The following is a 24,225-nucleotide window of genomic DNA, read 5'->3' on the forward strand; positions in this document are numbered from 1 at the left end:
CCAGCATGTTGACAATATTTATGAATTATTAACAAATACACACTTTCTTGTCAATAGTTATCATTGAGCATTTTTTTAAAATGTCCTTATTGGTCATATACTGTAATTTTAGTTTTATCTTGGTTAAATATAAGACTTGCTGAAACATTGCTACATCAGTCATACATTTTTTCCATTATCACTTACAGTTACATGATTGTGAGCATCTTGAGTATTCTATTCCCATGAAGACCTGTGCTGCTAAAGCTTTTACTAATACCTGTCTTGTTCTGTTCTTTCACAACTGATTTGGTTCTTTCCATACTGTCTTCCTACTATACTTACATTTTGCTATGTTTGTCAGTGAGATAATTTCTTTTCTTTTTCTGTCAGGCACATAAACTTAAGTATTTCATATTTTGGTTAGTTGCATGTTTGACACAACTTTCACAGCATGTTATTGAGCTAAATGAAAAGTCAATGACTAATCCATTTTCTTGTTTTAAAGCTTATCAGTGGTGCCAAATCTAAATTTTGCTATTTTACCTTTTCATAAATAGAGGAAGTTGCAGCTCATTAATTTCCTTTCAATTTAATAAAGTCCTTTGTGTTATTTTTTTTTTTTTTTTTCTTACTGCTGTTCCTGATAGTTTTTTTTTTTTAATTTAATTAGCACTTACCCTGTGTGTGTGGCAGTGTTTATAATGTTAGCTATGCTTGGTAAGCCTTTCTTCTGCAGTTGCTAACTCATATTATTTAATATTTGTTCATGCACTGCACCAGATCCTAACAAAGTATTGAGAGCTCAAACACTAATGTTAATTTTCTGTTGATGTTTAAAGTATTTCTCATATTTCTCAAAATGGATATACTACTGTATTAAAATTTAACAGTTGCTCATTTTCATAAAGGAAATATTTAACACTTGGTAGAATTGATGTTTAGTTTAGTCATAGTCTTAACATGCCCTAGAAAATAATATGAGGTGTAGAATTCCATTTTTGTAAAATGCACATAATTTTATTAGCTCTTGTGTATCAATTGTAAACCTGCTTTAGGAAATTATTAACCTATGTTCCAACTTCATGCAAATGGGAATACTATTTTATTAATTATTTTTTCACCTGACAAAATTTTTCATAATTCTTTGTGATGTTTTATATTTGTATATTCAGTAGATAGGTGATAACCTCTCACTAGTTAACATCTGTATAATATGAATATCATTCTATTAATGGGAAGAACTCATTGATGTTACCACAAACAAGCAGTTTTGTTAGTGCAGTATATCTTGCAATTTGTATTACATGTCAGTGCTGTTGGAAATTGTGATTGAGTGATATGTTCAATGCAAGTGAATCCTGCATGTGGTAAGTGCATAAAAAGAGATGCCTTGGTAATTGGCTGTTTTTTCTAAACCGTAAATAGGGTATATTAGCTTCTGGCACAGATCTGTCTTGACGAACTAGGATAGATTAGGGTGTACAGTTGTAAAGCAGGATTCAAGTTAGAGAAGTTAACAAATAATAATTCTAATCGGGTACAATGCAGATTGTAGATGTTTGGAATGAATTCTTACAAGTTAGCATACACTGCATATCTCTCTCTCTCATGTATTATAAATTTAACCCTTTCAGGGTCGAGAGGCCCTCTCCTAATCTTGTCCTTAGGGTCGAAAATTTTTCGGAAAAAAAATTTTTCTTATGAAATGATAATTTTTTCCTGATCATAACGACACCAAGAGTATGAAATTTGATGGAAAACTTACGGAATTATGCTCTTGCGAAGTTAGCGGTCTCGCCGATGTTTACGCATTAGCGATTCCGCACACTTTGAGCCCTATTTTTGGCCAATTCCTGTGTACTAGTTGACAAAAATCGTATTTATTTCCCTAGAACTCCATTTTTTTCTGTCGAATGAGTACAAGAAACCACCCATTTACCAATTTCAACTATCCAATAAAGTGGTTAGAAATTGGCAATTCTTCCAATTTCACACAAATTTCAGAAGATGCCAGTTTCCAAATAGACTCCAGAATAAACAAGAAAGACATTCCTGGCACTAAAATAAGTTGTCTGGTCATTAGTCACGTCTCCAGGCCCCTCTTATATTTCTTTTGCTTTCCACTTTGAATTTTTATTCTTACAAAAAAATAGAAGATTTACTGTTATGCAGACTACTGCATTAGTGTAGAAATGGTATAAATAATATCGTCGCACTTGTGAAAGAATATTAGACTCACCAGTTGACACGTATTGGACGCTTGGCATAATTTGTTTACGTTTGAACTTTGGTAAAAAAATAAAAAAATTCTGCTACTTTGAGCTCTATTTCAAGGTTCTTTTCAATGTGAAACCAGTCAAAATCATCTCAATTTCTGTAATGTGTCTTCCATTCTATAAAATGAGACCAGGAAAACTAGAATACAGCCATAAATACCATACGAAAATACAGTGCAAAGTCGCTGTTTTAATCCAAAAACACACTGTGTGCTGCAGGTTTTTTTTTATACTGCGCACACTGACCACATAGACCCATTCTTTCATATGTAGGCCTACCAGCTTTCTCTCGCTAGATTTGAAGGCGCTAGAATTTAGGTGTACTAGTATGTCAACCCTGGTGTGTAAGCCGTACTAGTACGTCGAAAACCCTGAAAGAGTTAAATGGTGCTAGTTATGTGTAGTCCTGAAACCAACCAAAATCATCTACATTTCAGTAGTATGGCTTTCATTCTGTCAAATAATAAGGGGGAATAGCAAATAAAATCATAAAAAAAAAAAATCCTAGAAAGTGCCCGTTTTAGACCAAACACATGGGCAGTTTTGCTTTTCCCATTATGTACTGCATGGGGCAGGATTTTTTTTTTTTTTTTTATTCTCTGCACACATTGCTCAGATCTATTCTCTTGTATCTAGGCTAAAATTTACTGCTCACAGCATATCTTAGCTGAGTTCATTATGCAGAACTACGTGTGGGACCTTGGCCTCATTGACGTAGTTCTATGCGATGGCCACTAAAAGGGTTAAACCAATGTCTGTCACACTAAAAGGGTTAAACCAATGTCTGTCACACTAGCTGCTGGGTAAAGTCAATCCTGTATTGCTTATTCCTATACAGAGTTGAGGAGAGGGCAAGATCATGAGCATTGGAAGGAAGGTGGGTAGTAGTGGAGCAGTCATAATAAAATCTTCCTTGGCAACATCTGTGTTTTCTTCATAACTGTTGGCGGTATGCCTTTATTCACCCATTTTGGGTACTCTACAGATGCCCCTTCTTTTAATGCCTCATTAATTCAGTTTTAAGTACTCTCCCATAGCCTCCCTCTGCACCTTAATTTTCTTCAACTTTATACTCCTCAAGTTCTGGGTCTTCCTCCTCTGTTCTCTTTGATTTCCTGGAAATCTGTCCTTTCACACTCCCCCTTCTTTGAAATTCTTGTCTTACAGAATCATCTCATCACAACTAATCTTGTCCTATGCCACTCTAGGTTCCAACTATTTCGTACTATTTCATCATTTCAGTTCTCTGTGGAGATGGAACATATGTCACTTCGATTTTCTATGGAGATTGAAATTAAAGACATCAGTTTTTTAAGGATATTGATTTCCCCCATGGATCATGAACTAAGACTGCCTGATGGCAAATGCCATTTAAGTTGTGTAAACCCTATCTCTCTAACACAAACATCAAATATTTAATTGCTCTCTGACATCACTAAATGTGCATACTCCTCCCATTACGAATCTGATCTGACTCTTGGCTTCTCTTGTCCTTGTTGTCTCCTTATAGCTCCCTTATACATGTATTATGGAATTCCATTACTGTGCCACAATCCACCTTGTGCTAATACTTGGTAAATTTTCTTCCTCTGCTGTTGGACTCTTTTTATTGATATGTGACCTTCACTCCTTTTTTATTGTTATTGTTGTTACCTTTGATTTATGTCTAGTTTGCTGTGAAATATTAGGTCATACAAGGGGAATCATGGTGAAATTCAGTAGTTGATTTCTCACTTCTCACCAGTTTGTGTTCACAGACTAAAATTTATCTTCCTTTCTTGCTATGATCTTTTACTCTGTTGATCCTTTCATGCGGCATTTGAGTCAGATGCAATACCTATGCTTTTTGATATTCCACACCTCAGGTTTTATACATGAATTTCACTATGCTATACTGCAGCTATTGTTCATTTTGCTAATGATATATGATTTGCTTCTTGTAACTTTCCTTCATGCAGACTCTGGTTTCATTTTATTACTAATACTACCAGGCAATTTTAATTACCTTAGTACTACTGCCAGGCAATTTTAATTACCTTGAAAGGCAATGGTGGTTAGTATTTTCTTTGGGTCAGTCTGCCTTGGTAGGTAATGGTTTAGAATTAAAATAAAGCTGACCATGTATTTTAAGCATAAAGCAGTTTGTTTGACTTGGAAATGGGAACTGTAGTAAATTCTGGAATTGGAACATTATTACCAAGATACAGAATTGAACTGAAAGATTTTTCCATTGAGCATATTCCTTTCATGGATTGGGTGATATTGCTTTTGTACAACCTCTTAGTATGGGAGAAAATAGCCAAGCCATTTTTGTCTAAGCAGAATCAAAAGTGTGATGATATTGTGGTATTATCAATGAGGAATCTAAATAAACTATTAAGTGTTGATGTGGACATGGGTGAGATCGTGTAATTCAGGTCGTGTCACTGAAAATACCCTATCATTGTGTATACTCTTATATGTCATTAGGTGAAGAATTTGTGGAAGAACATCCTCTCAAGGCAGGTGAGGGGGCTCTTGATTTTAGGAATTGGACCTGTGTTCCAATTCCTTGAATTGAGTCTGAATGCCTTCTATTTCCTCAGGTGCTGTATGACCCCTGTGGGTTTAGCTTCCCCCCCTCCATCAGTACAATGTAGAAGAATACCACAGTACTTAATAGGTGTATAGAGAGTATGAAATTTATTACCCATTTCAATTCTGTATTACCCATCTCGTCTAGTAGTGTGTGTGTGTGTGTGTGTGTGTGTATGTATATATATATATATATATATATATATATATATATATATATATATATATATATATATATATATATATATATATATATATATATATATATATTTGTTTTTTTTTTTTGTTTTTTTTTTTTTTTTCAACAAGTCGGTCGTCTCCCACACACACACACACTACTACTACTACTAAAATATATGTACAGTGGACCCCCTCATAACGATTACCTCCGAATGCGACCAATTATGTAAGTGTATTTATGTAAGTGCGTTTGTACGTGTATGTTTGGGGGTCTGAAATGGACTAATCTACTTCACAATATTTCTTATGGGAACAAATTCGGTCAGTACTGGCACCTGAACATACTTCTGGAGTGAAAAAATATCGTTAACCGGGGGTCCACTGTATACAGTGGTACCCCGAGTTACGAACTTAATTCGTTCCAGAAGGCTGTTACCAAACAAATTTGTTCCCATAGGAATAATGTAAATTAGATTAGTCCATTTCAGACCCAAAAATACACTTGAGAAAGCACTTACATAATTGTTCGAATTGGGAACTGTTCAAAACTCGAGGTACCACTGTGTATGTATATACGTATGTATGTATGTGTGTATATATATATATATATATATATATATATATATATATATATATACAGTGGACCCCCACATAGCGAACGCCTTGCATAGCGAACATTCCGCATAGCGAACGCTTTGATCGCTAAAATTTTGCCCCGCATAGTAGACAAAAACCCGCTCAGCGAACTTCGTCTGAGACACGTCCAATGTGGGCCCTCAGCCAGCCTCACATGTGCCGCCCGTCCCATTGTTTACCAGCTAGCCTCCGCGGTAACATTCAAGCATACACTCGGAATATTTCGTATTATTACAGTGTTTTCGGTTCTGTTTGTTGAAAATAAGTGACCATGGGCCCCAAGAAAGCTTCTAGTGCCAACCCTGTGGTAAAAAGGGTGAGAATTAGTATGGAAATTAAGAAAGATTTTGAAGGGTTTGGGGCTAACCCTGAGAAGCCTATGCCAGTTGTGGAATCCATTGTGCCTACTTCAAAAATTAAGGAAATGTGTGCACAGTGGGTTGAACTGCAAACCTTTATGGATGAAAATCACCCTGACACAGCTGTTGCAAGGCGTGCTGGTGACTATTTCAATGACAATGTTATGGCCCATTTTAGACAAATCGTAAAGGAACGGGAGGTACAGAGCTCTATGGACAGAAAGAAGTCCAGTGACTCTGAAGCTGGTCCTAGTGGCATTAAAAGAAGAAGGGAAGTAACCCCGGAAAAGGACTTGCCTCCTCAAGTGTTAATGGAAGGGGATTCCCCTTCTAAACACTAACACTCTCTCTCCCCTCCTCCCATCCCATCAATCATCACCAGATCTTCAATAAAAGTAAGTGTCATGTAATTGTGCATGCCTTTTTCAGTTTGTGTGTACTAAAATTAACATTTTTTTGTGGTAAAAAAATTTTTTTTTCATACTTTTGGGTGTCTTGCACGGATTAATTTTATTTCCATTATTTCTTATGGGGAAAATTAATTCGCATAGCGAACATTTCGCATAACGACCAGCCCTCGTGCACGGATTAAGTTCGCTATGCGGGGGTCCCCGGTATATAGATATATATATATATATATATATATATATGTATATGTATATATATATATAATGTATATATATATATGTGTATATATATATATTTTATTTTATTATCACACCGGCCGATTCCCACCAAGGCAGGGTGGCCCGAAAAAGAAAAACTTTCACCATCATTCACTCCATCACTGTCTTGCCAGAAGGGTGCTTTACACTACAGTTTTTAAACTGCAACATTAACACCCCTCCTTCAGAGTGCAGGCACTGTACTTCCCATCTCCAGGACTCAAGTCCGGCCTGCCGGTTTCCCTGAATCCCTTCATAAATGTTACTTTGCTCACACTCCAACAGCACGTCAAGTATTAAAAACCATTTGTCTCCATTCACTCCTATCAAACACGCTCACGCATGCCTGCTGGAAGTCCAAGCCCCTCGTACACAAAACCTCCCTTACCCCCTCCCTCCAACCCTTCCTAGGCCGACCCCTACCCCGCCTTCCTTCCACTACAGACTGATACACTCTTGAAGTCATTCTGTTTCGCTCCATTCTCTCTACATGTCCGAACCACCTCAAGGGGTAGGGGTCGTCCTCGAAAGGGTTGGAAAGAGGGGGTAAAGGAGGTTTTGTGGGCGAGGGGCTTGGACTTCCAGCAAGCGTGCATGAGCGTGTTAGACAGGAGTGAATGGAGACGAATGATACTTGGGACCTGACGATCTGTTGGAGTGTGAGCAGGGTAATATTTAGTGAAGGGATTCAGGGAAACCGGTTATTTTCATATAGTCGGACTTGAGTCCTGGAAATGGGAAGTACAATGCCTGCACTTTAAAGGAGGGGTTTGGGATATTGGCAGTTTGGAGGGATATGTTGTGTATCTTTATATGTATATGCTTCTAAACTGTTGTATTCTGAGCACCTCTGCAAAAGCAGTGATAATGTGTGAGTGTGGTGAAAGTGTTGAATGATGATGAAAGTATTTTCTTTTTGGGGATTTTCTTTCTTTTTTTTTGGGTCACCCTGCCTCGGTGGGAGACGGCCGACTTGTTGAAAAAAAAAAAAAAAAAAAAAATATATATATATATATATATATATATATATATATATATATATATATATATATATATATATATATATATATATATATATATATATATAAATAAATTAATTCAAGGACTATGTGGAGTAAAATAAAAATTGGATGTGAAAAGTGGGTTATAGTAAGCGTGTATGCACCTGGAGAAGAGAGAAGTGTAGAGGAGAGAGAGAGATTCTGGGAAATGTTGAGTGAATGCGTGGGGAGTTTTGAATCAAGTGTGAGAGTAATGGTGGTTGGGGATTTCAATGCTAAAGTGGGTAAAAATGTTATGGAGGGAGTAGTAGGTAATTTTGGGGTGCCAGGGGTAAATGTAAATAGGGAGCCTTTAATTGAGCTCTGTGTAGAAAGAAATTTGGTAATAAGTAATACATATTTTATGAAAAAGAGGATAAATAAATATACAAGGTATGATGTAGCACGTAATGAAAGTAGTTTGTTAGATTATGTATTGGTGGATAAAAGGTTGATGGGTAGGCTCCAGGATGTACATGTTTATAGAGGGGCAACTGATATATCGGATCATTATTTAGTTGTAGCTACAGTTAGAGTAAGAGGTAGATGGGAAAAGAGGAAGGTGGCAACAACAAGTAAGAGGGAGGTGAAAGTGTATAAACTAAGGGAGGAGGAAGTTCGGGCGAGATATAAGCGACTATTGGCAGAAAGGTGGGCTAGTGCAAAGATGAGTAGTGGGGGGGTTGAAGAGGGTTGGAATAGTTTTAAAAATGCAGTATTAGAATGTGGGGCAGAAGTTTGTGGTTATAGGAGGGTGGGGGCAGGAGGAAAGAGGAGTGATTGGTGGAATGATGAAGTAAAGGGTGTGATAAAAGAGAAAAAGGTAGCTTACGAGAGGTTTTTACAAAGCAGAAGTGTTATAAGAAGAGCAGAGTATATGGAGAGTAAAAGAAAGGTGAAGAGAGTGGTGAGAGAGTGCAAAAGGAGAGCAGATGATAGAGTGGGAGAGGCACTGTCAAGAAATTTTAATGAAAATAAGAAAAAATTTTGGAGTGAGTTAAACAAGTTAAGAAAGCCTAGGGAAAGTATGGATTTGTCAGTTAAAAACAGAGTAGGGGAGTTAGTAGATGGGGAGAGGGAGGTATTAGGTAGATGGCGAGAATATTTTGAGGAACTTTTAAATGTTAAGGAAGAAACAGAGGCAGTAATTTCATGCACTGGTCAGGGAGGTATACCATCTTTTAGGAGTGAAGAAGAGCAGAATGTAAGTGTGGGGGAGGTACGTGAGGCATTACGTAAAATGAAAGGGGGTAAAGCAGCTGGAACTGATGGGATCATGACAGAAATGTTAAAAGCAGGGGGGGATATAGTGTTGGAGTGGTTGGTACTTTTGTTTAATAAATGTATGAAAGAGGGGAAGGTACCTAGGGATTGGCAGAGAGCATGTATAGTCCCTTTATATAAAGGGAAAGGGGACAAAAGAGACTGTAAAAATTATAGAGGAATAAGCTTACTGAGTATACCAGGAAAAGTGTACGGTAGGGTTATAATTGAAAGAATTAGAGGTAAGACAGAATGTAGGATTGCGGATGAGCAAGGAGGTTTTAGAGTGGGTAGGGGATGTGTAGATCAGGTGTTTACATTGAAGCATATATGTGAACAGTATTTAGATAAAGATAGGGAAGTTTTTATTGCATTTATGGATTTAGAAAAGGCATATGATAGAGTGGATAGAGGAGCAATGTGGCAGATGTTGCAAGTATATGGAATAGGTGGTAAGTTATTAAATGCTGTAAAGAGTTTTTATGAGGATAGTGAGGCTCAGGTTAGGGTGTGTAGAAGAGAGGGAGACTACTTCCCGGTAAAAGTAGGTCTTAGACAGGGATGTGTAATGTCACCATGGTTGTTTAATATATTTATAGATGGGGTTGTAAAGGAAGTAAATGCTAGGGTGTTTGGGAGAGGGGTGGGATTAAATTATGGGGAATCAAATTCAAAATGGGAATTGACACAGTTACTTTTTGCTGATGATACTGTGCTTATGGGAGATTCTAAAGAAAAATTGCAAAGGTTAGTGGATGAGTTTGGGAATGTGTGTAAAGGTAGAAAGTTGAAAGTGAACATAGAAAAGAGTAAGGTGATGAGGGTGTCAAATGATTTAGATAAAGAAAAATTGGATATCAAATTGGGGAGGAGGAGTATGGAAGAAGTGAATGTTTTCAGATACTTGGGAGTTGACGTGTCGGCGGATGGATTTATGAAGGATGAGGTTAATCATAGAATTGATGAGGGAAAAAAGGTGAGTGGTGCGTTGAGGTATATGTGGAGTCAAAAAACGTTATCTATGGAGGCAAAGAAGGGAATGTATGAAAGTATAGTAGTACCAACACTCTTATATGGGTGTGAAGCTTGGGTGGTAAATGCAGCAGCGAGGAGACGGTTGGAGGCAGCGGAGATGTCCTGTTTAAGGGCAATGTGTGGTGTAAATATTATGCAGAAAATTCGGAGTGTGGAAATTAGGAGAAGGTGTGGAGTTAATAAAAGTATTAGTCAGAGGGCAGAAGAGGGGTTGTTGAGGTGGTTTGGTCATTTAGAGAGAATGGATCACAGTAGAATGACATGGAAAGCATATAAATCTATAGGGGAAGGAAGGCGGGGTAGGGGTCGTCCTCGAAAGGGTTGGAGAGAGGGGGTAAAGGAGGTTTTGTGGGTAAGGGGCTTGGACTTCCAGCAAGCGTGCGTGAGCGTGTTAGATAGGAGTGAATGGAGACGAATGGTACTTGGGACCTGACGATCTGTTGGAGTGTGAGCAGGGTAATATTTAGTGAAGGGATTCAGGGAAACCGGTTATTTTCATATAGTCGGACTTGAGTCCTGGAAATGGGAAGTACAATGCCTGCACTTTAAAGGAGGGGTTTGGGATATTGGCAGTTTGGAGGGATATGTTGTGTATCTTTATATGTTTATGCTTCTAGACTGTTGTATTCTGAGCACCTCTGCAAAAACAGTGATAATGTGCGAGTGTGGTGAAAGTGTTGAATGATGATGAAAGTATTTTCTTTTTGGGGATTTTCTTTCTTTTTTGGGTCACCCTGCCTCGGTGGGAGACGGCCGACTTGTTGAAAAAAAAAAAAAAAAATGTATATATATATGTATGTATATATATATATGTATATATATATGTATGTATGTATATATATATGTATGTATGTATATATATATGTATGTATGTATATATATATGTATGTATGTATATATATATGTATGTATGTATATATATATGTATGTATGTATATATATATATATGTATGTATGTATATGTTACAAAAAACGCGATTCTAAAAGCTTAGAGATCTCCAGTGAATACTAGAAAGGACTGCCCTTCTAGCATCCAGCCTGTTACTGGGTTTTCGTAACAAGTAGTCAGTATCCTTGTCCAATTATCCATTAAAATTCAGTATGGTTCAATAGTGCTTTAGGATTACAACTGGTAGGCTACTAACTAGAGAAATTAAAATTTAATAAATTTATTAAGTCTATAAGTTGTCTAGAGGTATATTATCAAAGTAAATTAAATCACATCAATCAAAATAAAATCAATCTCTCGAGTTCAATATTATTGTGCTGAAAGCACATATCACATTTATAATTCTTAAGTACCGTCTGGTACATTAACATTTAATAAGATATTACAAATATGTACAAGTATGTGTATGCGTGTAAGTGCTCTTAAGTAGTTAGCTATGTCTCAAGACTCGAATAAGACTTAAACAAGTGACTGACAAAGTCCTCAAATAAACTAACTTCTTGACCGACTGGCAACCCGAACAGTCTACTTGAACAACAAAGAATGCTAAGCCCAATAGCAATGCAATATCAAGCGACTGCGACACAGAATCAGGAACTGGGAAATAATATAACGACACTAAGTAGGGACCATCAGCAGATCCTCCACAAGTTACAAAACTCCCATAAAACTGAATCTACGTTCAGCATAGGAAAAACTGGGACTGTGACAATACACAGGAACCAGTACAAAATTAGGTCAGAAGCTATAGCTCGGGACCTGAGATACTCAGAGTGTCTATGTGACACACAACCTCAGTACAACGTCGAAAATCACTAAGTCTTTACAATGTTCTGTGAACAAAGTTCTACAGAACTAACAAGAATAATGAGACAGACAATCTGTCCAACCAGCAAGCGAGTCTCCAGCAGACTGTCAGACAGACAATCTGTCCAACCAGCAAGCGAGTCTCTAGCAGACTGACTACTTCACTAGAGGTGAGGACACCCCCCCTCGATCACGTGATAGCTACGTGGACAACTGCAGCTCAGAAGCCGGCAGTATAACGAGCGACAAGCGATAATTACAGTCGTTTGACAATCAAGCCTAACTGAGCACATTTTATATACATCCTAACAACATAAGCTAAATAACAATATAAAAGTCAAATAATAATATAAAGTCATACATTTACGATTTAGCTATTATCGCAAATATAAGCAATATAAAATTAAATGAAAAGATAATATACATTACATATATACATAATAATCATTGTAACCCATTCAGGGGTTGCAACACCCCCCCCAACACGACAGAGGGTCGCACTAGGAGTTGCATGAATGTCTATTACATTATTTCTGGTTACTCATATCAATATTATCAAAATAAATATTAATTCGAGTCTCTCTTGTGCCAAGCACTTCTACAATTTCACAGCGTCCGTCACTAGGATATGCCCCTAACTAGGGCATTACACAGTATCGTATTTCTGCATACTCGTGGTTATATACATCAGTGTAGAGACAGGATAGCGCTGACAAGGAGGGCACGTTGAGGCTCGATCATAGTAGAGGAGACTGCATTCCACTCTTAAGTAGTGGTTGTGGAATGCGAGGCAGTATGAACATCTGAGTATGAAACAGCTTAAGGTGTGTAGTGAGGGGGGGGTCTGCGGCAGGACAGTGTTGCGTCACGCGCAGTACATCACCCGCACCACACTACTCACTCAACACTCAGCTTGTTTCCTCCTCACACAACATTACTGTGAATATATAAATATAATAATTAGACATGACATGAGTATATATAGTTAATATGGGCTGGAGGGATTAAGTTACTTTACTGAATTTGACATAGCAAGTAACAAAAGGTATTTGGGCATAAAATTACGTTAATTTAATGTAATTGATAATTATTAAGGACGAGACAGAGCGTCAGCAATTACATTACAATGACCACTTATGTGTTTTATACTAATAGAATAAGGTTGGATTCTGAGAGCCCACCTCATGATCCTAGCATTTTTACTTTTCATAGTGTTTATGTAGGTGAGTGGATTGTGGTCTGAAAAAACGTTAATTTTAAATGGGGAAGTGCCCAAATACACGTCAAAATGTTCTAAGGACACCACAAGAGCTAGAGCCTCTTTCTCAATAGTGGCATAATTTTTCTGGTGTCGTTTAAGCTTAGATGAATAGTAACATATAGGATGGAGAATGTCAGTGGATGTTGACTGTTGGAGCAGCACAGCACCCACTGCATAGCCACTCGCATCTATATGTAAAAAGAAGGGAAGATTGAAATTAGGACTCTTCAACACAGGAGCAGAGGATAGCAAGCGCTTCAACCTTTTGAACGAGTCTGAACAATCTCTAGTCCAGGTGAACTGAACTTTGCTACTAGTAAGCTCAGTGAGAGGAGCTGCAATCTGAGAAAAGTTTGGACAGAACCTGCGATAATATCCTGCCATACCCAGGAATCTCTGTACTCCTTTCCTATCCTGTGGTACTGGAAATTCAGAAATTGCACGAACCTTAGCCTCAATAGGAGCAACCTCACCTTGGCCGATACAAAAGCCTAGATAGGTAATCTTGGCTTGACCAAAACTACATTTAGCTAAGTTAACAGTGAAGTTGTAGTGCGCCAGTCTCTCAAACAATGCTCTGAGACGCGTCAAGTGCTGTTCCCACTCGTCACTGTACACCACTAAGTCGTCAAGGTAGGCTTCTACTCCTTCTAAGTTGTGGGTCAACTCGTTCATTATACGCTGGAATGAAGAAGCCGCGTTACATAGGCCGAAGGGGGTGACGAGGTAGTTAAACAATCCATCTTGAACAGTAAAAGCAGATATTTCTTGAGCACGTTCAGTAAGCGGGACTTGATAATAGCCTCGTAAGAGATCTAAACGGCTGACAAACTGGGCTCCTGACACACGATCAATAAGGTCGTCAATACGAGGTAGAGGATAACCATCAGGCAAGGTGACAGAGTTCATTTTCCTGTAATCAGTGCACATCCTGAAACTACCGTCAGGTTTAGGCACTAAAATACAGGGAGATGCCCATGGACTTTTACTGCGCTCAATACGTCCGTGAGATAACAGAAAATCAACCTCTTCTCTCAATGCTTTATGCTTTGTTGGACTCATCCTATATGGTGATTGCTTAATGGGTGATGCTCCCTGTACATCAACGTCATGTACACCCAGAGTACAACGTTTAGGAACATCACCGAACAATTCAGGGAAATGCAAAATCATGTTTTTAATATCACCAGCTTCAACAATCCCAAGGTTACTAAGAAAATCGTCTAGTGATTGTAGAGTCACTGAATTTTCTAAACGAACCTCTATACCTCTAGAGATGTCAGGTAGACTGACGTTTTCTTCCTCTGTCCTAGGAAGAATAGAAGTAGTAGGTAGAGGACTAGCGTAGTATGCCTTAAGCTGGTTAACATGGTACACATGATTAGATTTCTCTTTCCCAGGCGTACGTACCAAATAATTTACGTCGCTAAGCTTTTTCACTACTTCCAGGGGACCATCATACCTGGCTTGTAGAGCATGACCTGGTACTAATTTCCGAGCCATCACCTTATCTCTTGCTTTAAAAGAACGAGAGACAGCACGCTTGTCATAATGTTGCTTCATTCTAGCTTGGGCTGAAACTAGGTTTTTCGAAGCTAGCTCTCTAGCGGCTGTCAAATGTTGCTGCATTAATGAAGGTGAAGTACTCAATGATGGATTTGATTTTCCTGTCCACACGTCTTTCAACACTGCGAGAGGACCACGCACTTGGTGTCCGAATATTAATTCAAACGGACTAAATCCGAGACTTTCTTGTTCACTTTCTCTCATAGCGAACAGAAGAAAAGGTATACCTTCATCCCAGTCTCTAGAAAAATGTTCACAATAAGCTCTCATCATGGACTTCAGTGTCTGATGAAATCTCTCTAGAGCACCTTGTGACTGTGGATGATAACTGGTTGAAAGTACAGACTTTATTCCTAGGTGGGATAATGCTTCTCGAAAGATCTTAGAAGTGAAATTAGATCCCTGATCTGATTGTATCTCTCGTGGCAATCCAACCTGGGAGAAAAATTTCATCAGCGCTCTCACAATAGCACGAGCATTAATTTTTCTCATAGGAATAGCTTCGGGATAGCGTGTTGCAGCGTCCATAATAGTAAATAAGTATTGGTTTCCTAGTTTGGTTCTAGGCAAAGGACCAACACAATCAATAATAAGACGTGAGAATGGTTCACCATGCACGGTGATAGGAATGAGAGGCGCAGGTGGAGGTGTGTGCGCTGGCTTGCCTGTCACTTGACACACGTGGCAACGTCGCACATGATCAGCTACTGTTTCCTTCATCTTTGGCCAAGTAAAATGTTTTGCCATTTTACCGAGTGTCTTCTTGACACCCAAATGTCCTCCTATGGGACTATTGTGAGCAAAATCAATGGCTTGTTCACGAAATGTAACTGGTAACACAACTAGATTCTTGACTGTGGTAGAAACACTATCAGCTGACAACTTACATGTATTTTTCTCCATCAATACACCATTACTATAATAGTAACAATTATCGAGATCCTTTGCTTCACTCTCAGTAACTGCTCTCTCTCTCAGTCTTTCCAGTGACTGATCAACAAACTGATCCTTGATTAAATCATCATGAGTAAGAAATTTAACGTCAGTTGTGTCTTGACTAGGTTGATGACCGGGGGGAGTCAGTGTTAATGATCCTGGGCGCAGAGCGTCACTAAACAACATTTTCAACCCCAAATCATTGTCATCCACTAACTCAACAGGAGACAAGGATGGTTGTTGAGTCTTTGACATAGCTCTAGTAATTGCGCTGAGAGGAAATAAAATAGGTTTCTCTTTGGAAATCTTCTTCGTTCAATCTCCTCTGTGCCTCAATTTGTGCAGTCTGCAACATAAAGAGGCGTTCCAACCTCTCAAACTGTTCCTGAGAGGTAGGACCAGTGGGTAATGGAGGAGTAGGGAAATTAACATGGTCTGGACGGTCCTTAGGTCGGACACTTGGTCCAGCCGTCTCTAGAGAGTCTAGATCTGGTCTAGGATAAGTAAATACAGGTGTAGTATACACTGTACTAGTATTAGGCTGTGTCATACTACCAGCTATACTCTGTACTAATGTGTCAGTGAAGGAAGGCGTGAGCGAGAACTGAGCTACACTAGGCTCAGACACTAGGCTCACTTCTGCTCTAGTTGTTCTTTCTTCATCAAATAGTCATACTTCCTAATTGTGACACTAGGCTTTCTGAATCTGAATCATAATCAGACATCTCTGTATGAGCAGGAAACAATATATCTTTAATTAATGCTCTGACAGTTTCAGCGGTGTAATTCCTGTTATACGTCACACCGAGATATTTGGCTACTTGCCAACACGTCTGAAGTTTTAATGTACTTAACTCAGACAAAGTCAGAGTATCAATTAACTGTTTCACTTTGGCATACATCACGAAAATAATTGTACTACGAGAGAGAGATTATGGGAAACTATAATCTTAATAGGAATTTTAGTGTTGGTTCTCTTAGAGCTACAGCTCATAAACAGTATTTCCATCTCCTTGGATCAAGAGACTCAGTCAGGTACATACATCCACCTGGTATGTTGTACAAGACTAAACTCAAAGTCTTCAGATTAGGAAAGTACTCAAAAGTGTTTGATCATAGATTCACTAGTATATCAAACTGGACAATTTCTCCAACACCTTGGATCAAGAGCCTCCCGGACAGGCCCCCATTTGTTACAAAAAACGCGATTCTAAAAGCTTAGAGATCTCCAGTGAATACTAGAAAGGACTGCCCTTCTAGCATCCAGCCTGTTACTGGGTTTTCGTAACAAGTAGTCAGTATCCTTGTCCAATTATCCATTAAAATTCAGTATGGTTCAATAGTGCTTTAGGATTACAACTGGTAGGCTACTAACTAGAGAAATTAAAATTTAATAAATTTATTAAGTCTATAAGTTGTCTAGAGGTATATTATCAAAGTAAATTAAATCACATCAATCAAAATAAAATCAATCTCTCGAGTTCAATATTATTGTGCTGAAAGCACATATCACATTTATAATTCTTAAGTACCGTCTGGTACATTAACATTTAATAAGATATTACAAATATGTACAAGTATGTGTATGCGTGTAAGTGCTCTTAAGTAGTTAGCTATGTCTCAAGACTCGAATAAGACTTAAACAAGTGACTGACAAAGTCCTCAAATAAACTAACTTCTTGACCGACTGGCAACCCGAACAGTCTACTTGAACAACAAAGAATGCTAAGCCCAATAGCAATGCAATATCAAGCGACTGCGACACAGAATCAGGAACTGGGAAATAATATAACGACACTAAGTAGGGACCATCAGCAGATCCTCCACAAGTTACAAAACTCCCATAAAACTGAATCTACGTTCAGCATAGGAAAAACTGGGACTGTGACAATACACAGGAACCAGTACAAAATTAGGTCAGAAGCTATAGCTCGGGACCTGAGATACTCAGAGTGTCTATGTGACACACAACCTCAGTACAACGTCGAAAATCACTAAGTCTTTACAATGTTCTGTGAACAAAGTTCTACAGAACTAACAAGAATAATGAGACAGACAATCTGTCCAACCAGCAAGCGAGTCTCCAGCAGACTGTCAGACAGACAAGCTGTCCAACCAGCAAGCGAGTCTCTAGCAGACTGACTACTTCACTAGAGGTGAGGACACCCCCCCTCGATCACGTGATAGCTACGTGGACAACTGCAGCTCAGAAGCCGGCAGTATAACGAGCGACAAGCGATAATTACAGTAGTTTGACAATCAAGCCTAACTGAGCACATTTTATATACATCCTAACAACATAAGCTAAATAACAATATAAAAGTCAAATAATAATATAAAGTCATACATTTACGATTTAGCTATTATCGCAAATATAAGCAATATAAAATTAAATGAAAAGATAATATACATTACATATATACATAATAATCATTGTAACCCATTCAGGGGTTGCAACAGTATATATATATGTATGTATGTATATATATATATGTATGTATATATATATGTATGTATATATATATGTATGTATATATATATATATGTATGTATATATATATATGTATATATATATGTATGTATATATATATGTATATATATATGTATGTATATATATATGTATATATATATGTATGTATATATATATGTATATATATATGTATGTATATATATATGTATATATATATGTATGTATATATATATGTATATATATATGTATGTATATATATATGTGTATGTATGTATATATATATGTATGTATATATATATGTATGTATATATATATATGTATGTATATATATATATATATGTATGTATATATATATGTATATATGTATGTATGTATATATATATGTATATATGTATGTATATATATATATGTATATATGTATGTATATATATATATGTATATATGTATGTATATATATATATATGTATATATGTATGTATATATATATATATGTATATATGTATGTATATATATATATGTATATATATATGTATATATATATGTATATATGTATATATATATATATATATATATTTTTTTTTTTTTTTTTTTCAACAAGTCGGCCGTCTCCCACCGAGGCAGGGTGACCCAAAAAAGAAAGAAAATCCCCAAAAAGAAAATACTTTCGTCATCATTCAACACTTTCACCACACTCGCACATTATCACTGTTTTTGCAGAGGTGCTCAGAATACAACAGTCTAGAAGCATACACATATAAATATATATATATATATATATATATATATATATATATATATCTATATCTATATATTTATTTATTTATTTATTTATTTATTTATTTATTTATGTATTTATGTATTTAGAATTCAGAAAATTATGAAAGATTTTGGGATGTGAATTTTAGCTGTTAGAGGTGTTTTATTGAGACAAAAATGTGGAATTCTCCTTAGATTGCATTTTGGTTTATTCAAGACAAGAAAGGCATGTTAAGAAAAGAACCCAGTTTTGCTAATCAGACTGATATTTTTGTGAAGCTTGTGGTTCTGAATTGTAGATTAGGATGTAATGTTGCCATAGACAAATACTGATTGATAAATGGTATATTATACCTGTATATGGAGAATATTGGAATTATATTTTTTTACGTTTTGTGGGAACCTGTATGCATCATTTATTTATGAAATGATGTTGCCGTAGAAACGACCCAAGCTCATGGATGGAAGTAATTAAATGTTTCACTGCAATTCCTCGTTGTCTCTTGGGCGTATATGGGCGTATAGTCAGGTTTTTACCTACCTCGTTACTTTTTTTTTTATTCTGCCACTTTTGTTTCTTGGAGTTTTTTTTTTTTTTTTTTTAACTTGAGCTAATTTACACAAATCATCATTGTGTATGCTTTGAAATGACTAATACTTTGGTGAGATTTATGACCTTTCAGAAAGTCAGTAGAATCCTTTGGGAAATGGTACTAAAGAATTATGAAAAGAAGGCAAGTGTGTGTGTGTCAAGTCTTTCAGAGTATATAGTGGTACTTGTAAAATATACCTGTAGTTTAGTTGAGATATACTGTACATTCCTTGCACTTAAGGAATAGATTGTGAAAAGACATTTCACTCACTTTCCTCGAATATATATTAATATATATTAATACTGATGGATTCTTGGTGTGGTGGGATTTGTTTTTTCCAAAAAAATATATACCTGTGTTAATCTTTTTCCTAAATTGTAGAAAACTAAAGAAATTGTAGGAATGAAGGGCTGATTAGAACTGCTCTTAATAACTAAAGACAAGCTATCTTTTAAAAAGTATATATCAAAAATAAGGATGAAGGTGCCTTGAACTCAAGCTCCAATGTGACAGTGAAGGCAGTACCATTACCAATGCACCTCACAGCAAGACCTTTCTTAAATGCATCTTTATGCAATGTACCTGATGGACTTGATAATGAATAAACAGGTGAGTAAACTCTTGGCAAGAATGAAAATAGGAAAAGCAAATAAAACCAATCAAAAGTAGAAGTGAAGTGTAATATAATCAGTGTCACAAGCACCAGTATTAAATATTGAAAAAAATCATCTTTATCTGCCAGTATTGGAAAAAAAATTAAGCTTGTGGAATGATAATGGAGAATGATGATGGAAAATATGTAATGGAAATTGATTTTGAGAATTACCACCAGAAGTTCACACACATGAATAGTTTCAATATACGTACAGAAATAGCAGAAATTGTTTACAAACAATAGCAGCAGCAACAATAAAAAAAGTGCAACAAATTAGATTCTGAAATTTAGAAATGTTACCTTCAAACAATGACAGAGCTTTGTCTTTGCTATTTTTTGGATACATGCAGAGACTCAAAGAAGGTAGTACTTTCCAGTATAATAGATGACTGTGATAGTGTCAAAGTATTGGGTGCCACAACCAGAGTATATTTAATGTGTGTGTGGTGATAAATTGAGGAAAGTGGGACATTAAGTATTGCTCTCTTACTGCTAACAAGTTATTACTCCCATGGAGCATAACAGGTGGATAGTTCACAAATATAATATTCCAAGTAATAGACAAGGTAGAGAAAGACAGATTACTGTAGGAGGATTCATAATTGTACTTTACAGACACCTCTTCAGAGCAAGAACAGTAATCGACAATGCTTGGCTACTTGCTAAAAACTGAATTTTGGTACAGATTTGAAGGTATAAATACGGTGGAGTTACATGTCCCCATGAAAAATTTGGCTTAAATGAGATGTAAAGTTGTTTTGACATCTGTTCAGTCAGTAACATACTGTCCACTAACTTAGCACTGGTTGCTTTGACAGATTGGTATTCATCTGGTGTTATGTCATATTTGGGTTCATATTCAGCAAGTTCAGTGGGTTATGATAATTATATATTGCCTGTAAATGTATAGAAAGCACAGCAGTAAATAATTTTTTGTATGCTGAAAGTCAAAATTGCAACCTTTTAAAAGAAAATTTATTGGTTCTACAGTACATCCATTCATACTTCACAATATAAAAAAAAATGTTACTTATGAAGAAAGGTAAAAGGTGTTGGAACTGACCTATTTGATAGGTAAAAGAAGTGAAGATATAATGCAAAAGTTAATAAAAAATACTGGATAAGAAAGTTTTAAACCATCTGTAGAGAACAATTTCAAATTGAATTTTTTTTAATAGAAATGACAGAAATACAGTACTATACTTAAAACTAAGTTCTGTATGTGTTGATTACTCATAAATGGTTGTATTGTTGTAACATAATTAAAATTTAGAATTTACATTATACACTAGATTGCTTGTTACACAAAATACTGATGAACTTGGTCAACAATACATGTAGCCTTATTTCTGTAAATATAAGTAAAGGTTATTTTGAACTACTACAGTACTTTTTAAATTGTACCATTATACTATTTGGTTTGAAATATTTTTGTTCAAATGCATTTTTGAGAATGTGAGAAATATTTGTATATATACATACTATAATGTTTTTTGCTTTTGGTTAAGTAAAGATGAAAAATGAAAACTTATTGCCTGACTGTATTTGGATGTCAAATATTCACTCAGAAGTTCCTGTAACTGTTTAGTTTAAGAACTCTTACAAGGAAGCCTATCCAGGATCTGCCATTCCAGGAGTTTGTTGTTGTGTTAAGGTAAGTTAAATAAATTTTTAATAAAACAGCGTTGGTAACTTATAGTAGACAAAGTAGTTGAACCTTTTGCTTGCTGAACTGCATGGTTACTTGCATGTGCTTTACTGCTTCTGTCTGACTAAGAGTTCCAGGGTGGACTTTGTGTCTTGTTCTTGTCATGTCCTTGTCTTGCAGCCTTTTGCTTTGTCCATTCCCCAATTTTTCAGCCCTTTCAGCAACAGATAGGAAAAGCAAGGGTAAAGTTATTTGTTAAAATGAAAATAAAAATGCTAAATTATTGTGATACATCTTGTTAAAACAAGATAATAAAACAACCTTTTGGGGGTTTTCATTTTTTCACACGTTACTCTCACCTCTAAAAGATAGCGTTAATATTCTCTAAAAGAGGTTAATGCTTTCCAGAATAATGTTGATTTGGCAAAATGGTCTGATTAATATATGGATGAGCTTGAACATGTGTGGTTCACTCTGGACTCGTCACTATGAGGAAGTAGTGAAACGATTTTTCCTGATCTATTCCATTGCTCAAAAGATGGATGAAGAACCTTGGTTTGCTATTCCATCTTTGGGATTATTACGTTCTTCGTCTTATTTTTCTACTACAGGATGTAGTATTGCAGCATAAGACACTTAAGGTGCTAGTTACCTGGGGCATCACTGATGCACAGTGCACTTTATAATTCACAGGTGATTATTGATTGATGAGTAGATAGCTTTTAAATTAGCTACAAAAAGGATGTCATATTTGAAGTGTATGGAATCCTACAATGTTGAAGACTACTCGAGGTTCATAACCATTGGTCAGTAACAGAAGCATCCTTACCCCCCAATAGGTAGTTTAAAGAATTAGTAATTCGAATGTTCACCCGTGGTCTGAAAGGGTTGGAGAAAGGGACTTAAACGTTCATATTTGCGTTCATGAATACAAAGATATTTCTATTAACTACTTGAGAGAGAAAGTTCTCGCCCTCCCCCTTTGTTGGGGTTCGGTGCCAGAGAGAAAGAAAGAGATGCAAGGCCCATACAAGAGGCAGTGTATTCTAGTCCCTTTCTTCTTCCCTGTTGCAGATCGATAGAACGCGCGATGGGTGAAAAAAAGGACCAAATCAGGCGGCTTGATGAAGAGATAAATCGAGATGGGGAACGGAACAAAGAATTAGAGAAACGATTACAGGTTGGTATTTTCCTGTAGTAATGCCAGGGATAAGATGCCTTGGTGTTTGGCCATTGGTGTCGTGCATATTTAGCATTTTTGGGTATGAAGGCCCAGGCTTTGGTATGTGTGGTTAATTGAATCACATAATGTGAAGATGTTCAGCATTTCAAGGCAGACTATCATTTTTGTCAGTTGTTTTTAAATTAATATTTTTATTGAGGTTTACGGTATTTAAAGTTGTTAAGTATTGTGGTTTCGTGTAAAAATTGTAACAAAATGATAGTTTGCCTTAATACAGTACAAGTCATTTGAAGTCTCCCAGAGGATTAACAAGGTAAGTGGTGAAGTACATTTTACTCTATACATAATAACAGGTTAGTACATTTGAAGTTGGTACATAGGCAATTTGTTTATATTGAGCAATATACAGTCAATAGACGAACACTTTGTGATCTGGTGTACATTTAAACCTACGCTTGAGAATACCTTTTAATTCTGCTCTCCTGTCAACTTTCACTGAATTTTATTTATAAAAAAAAGCCTGGTGTTTGCTTGAATAACCTCCAATTACTGCTTTTATCTTCTTTAGCATTTTATGTCTGAATGTTTGTGGGAAAATGTATTGTCATACATGTCATGACACACACATTAGTGAAAATGTTGCATGTTTCCCTTCGGTTTACCTTCAGGACATGAACAGTGCATGAAAGAACCGACTAATATCTTCAGTTAACCAGGCTTGTTAAACTAGCAAGTATGGACATCAACCTTCTAAACCCAGTGCCTCTTGACCTTTTTTTTTTTTTTTTTTCCTACCTGACCATTTATTATCCAGATATTCACTGCTCACCAATGAACACTACACGCACTCATTTCTATCATCATCATCAATACTAGCATTATAGGGAAGAATCATGACCCTGTGGCATCATCATTAACATTCAGGTATTTGTCTCATTGCCCTTTCCCCCTCCCTTCCCCTCCCTGTTCCGTCCTCTGTCCTTCTGCTCAGGTCTCTCAACAAGGCTGTCAAGTCGAAGCAGGATCAAATACAGCGCCTGGAAGATGAAATTAAACGCGATACTGAACGAAGGGCTCAGCTTTATAAGAAAGTCGAGGTAGGAACTGCATGATATACGTGGCAAACTGAAGCAGTTGAGCCTAAAAGGAGGAAAATATTGACTGGGAAGTGTATGGAGGTAGAAGGTTATAGATGGGCTTAGTATTGTAAGGTACAGTGTTACAAATTGAAAAGCATGATGGCAGTGATGCACTAACCCTACCTGCTATTAATTTTAAACAATTTACATTGATATGTTTTTAAGTACAGTATGCTAAAATTCAAATTAAGTTAATACAATATTGATTTTGAGTTTGAATTATTTGTCTTAACCTATTTTAGAGTGGTTATG

The 24,225-nt window shown here is 36.5% G+C and overlaps 1 protein-coding gene across 3 annotated transcripts in view; it reads left to right on the top strand.

Annotated features, from left to right (window-relative positions):
- Positions 1–24,225, top strand: part of SMC3 (structural maintenance of chromosomes 3) — an 84,487-nt gene that overhangs the window by 16,435 nt on the left and 43,827 nt on the right. For 2 of the 3 annotated variants that reach the window (XM_053788211.2, XM_053788216.2), the window contains exon 11: positions 22,726–22,831. In XM_053788211.2, the coding sequence (XP_053644186.1) occupies positions 22,726–22,831 (106 nt within the window). Of the gene's footprint in view, positions 1–22,725; positions 22,832–23,825; positions 23,932–24,225 lie in introns of all 3 variants that reach the window. The other variant, XM_053788201.2, reaches the window with a different exon arrangement.

This window comes from Cherax quadricarinatus, chromosome 31, assembly GCF_038502225.1.
Source record: "Cherax quadricarinatus isolate ZL_2023a chromosome 31, ASM3850222v1, whole genome shotgun sequence".
In the NCBI taxonomy this organism is placed as follows: Eukaryota; Metazoa; Arthropoda; class Malacostraca; order Decapoda; family Parastacidae; genus Cherax; species Cherax quadricarinatus.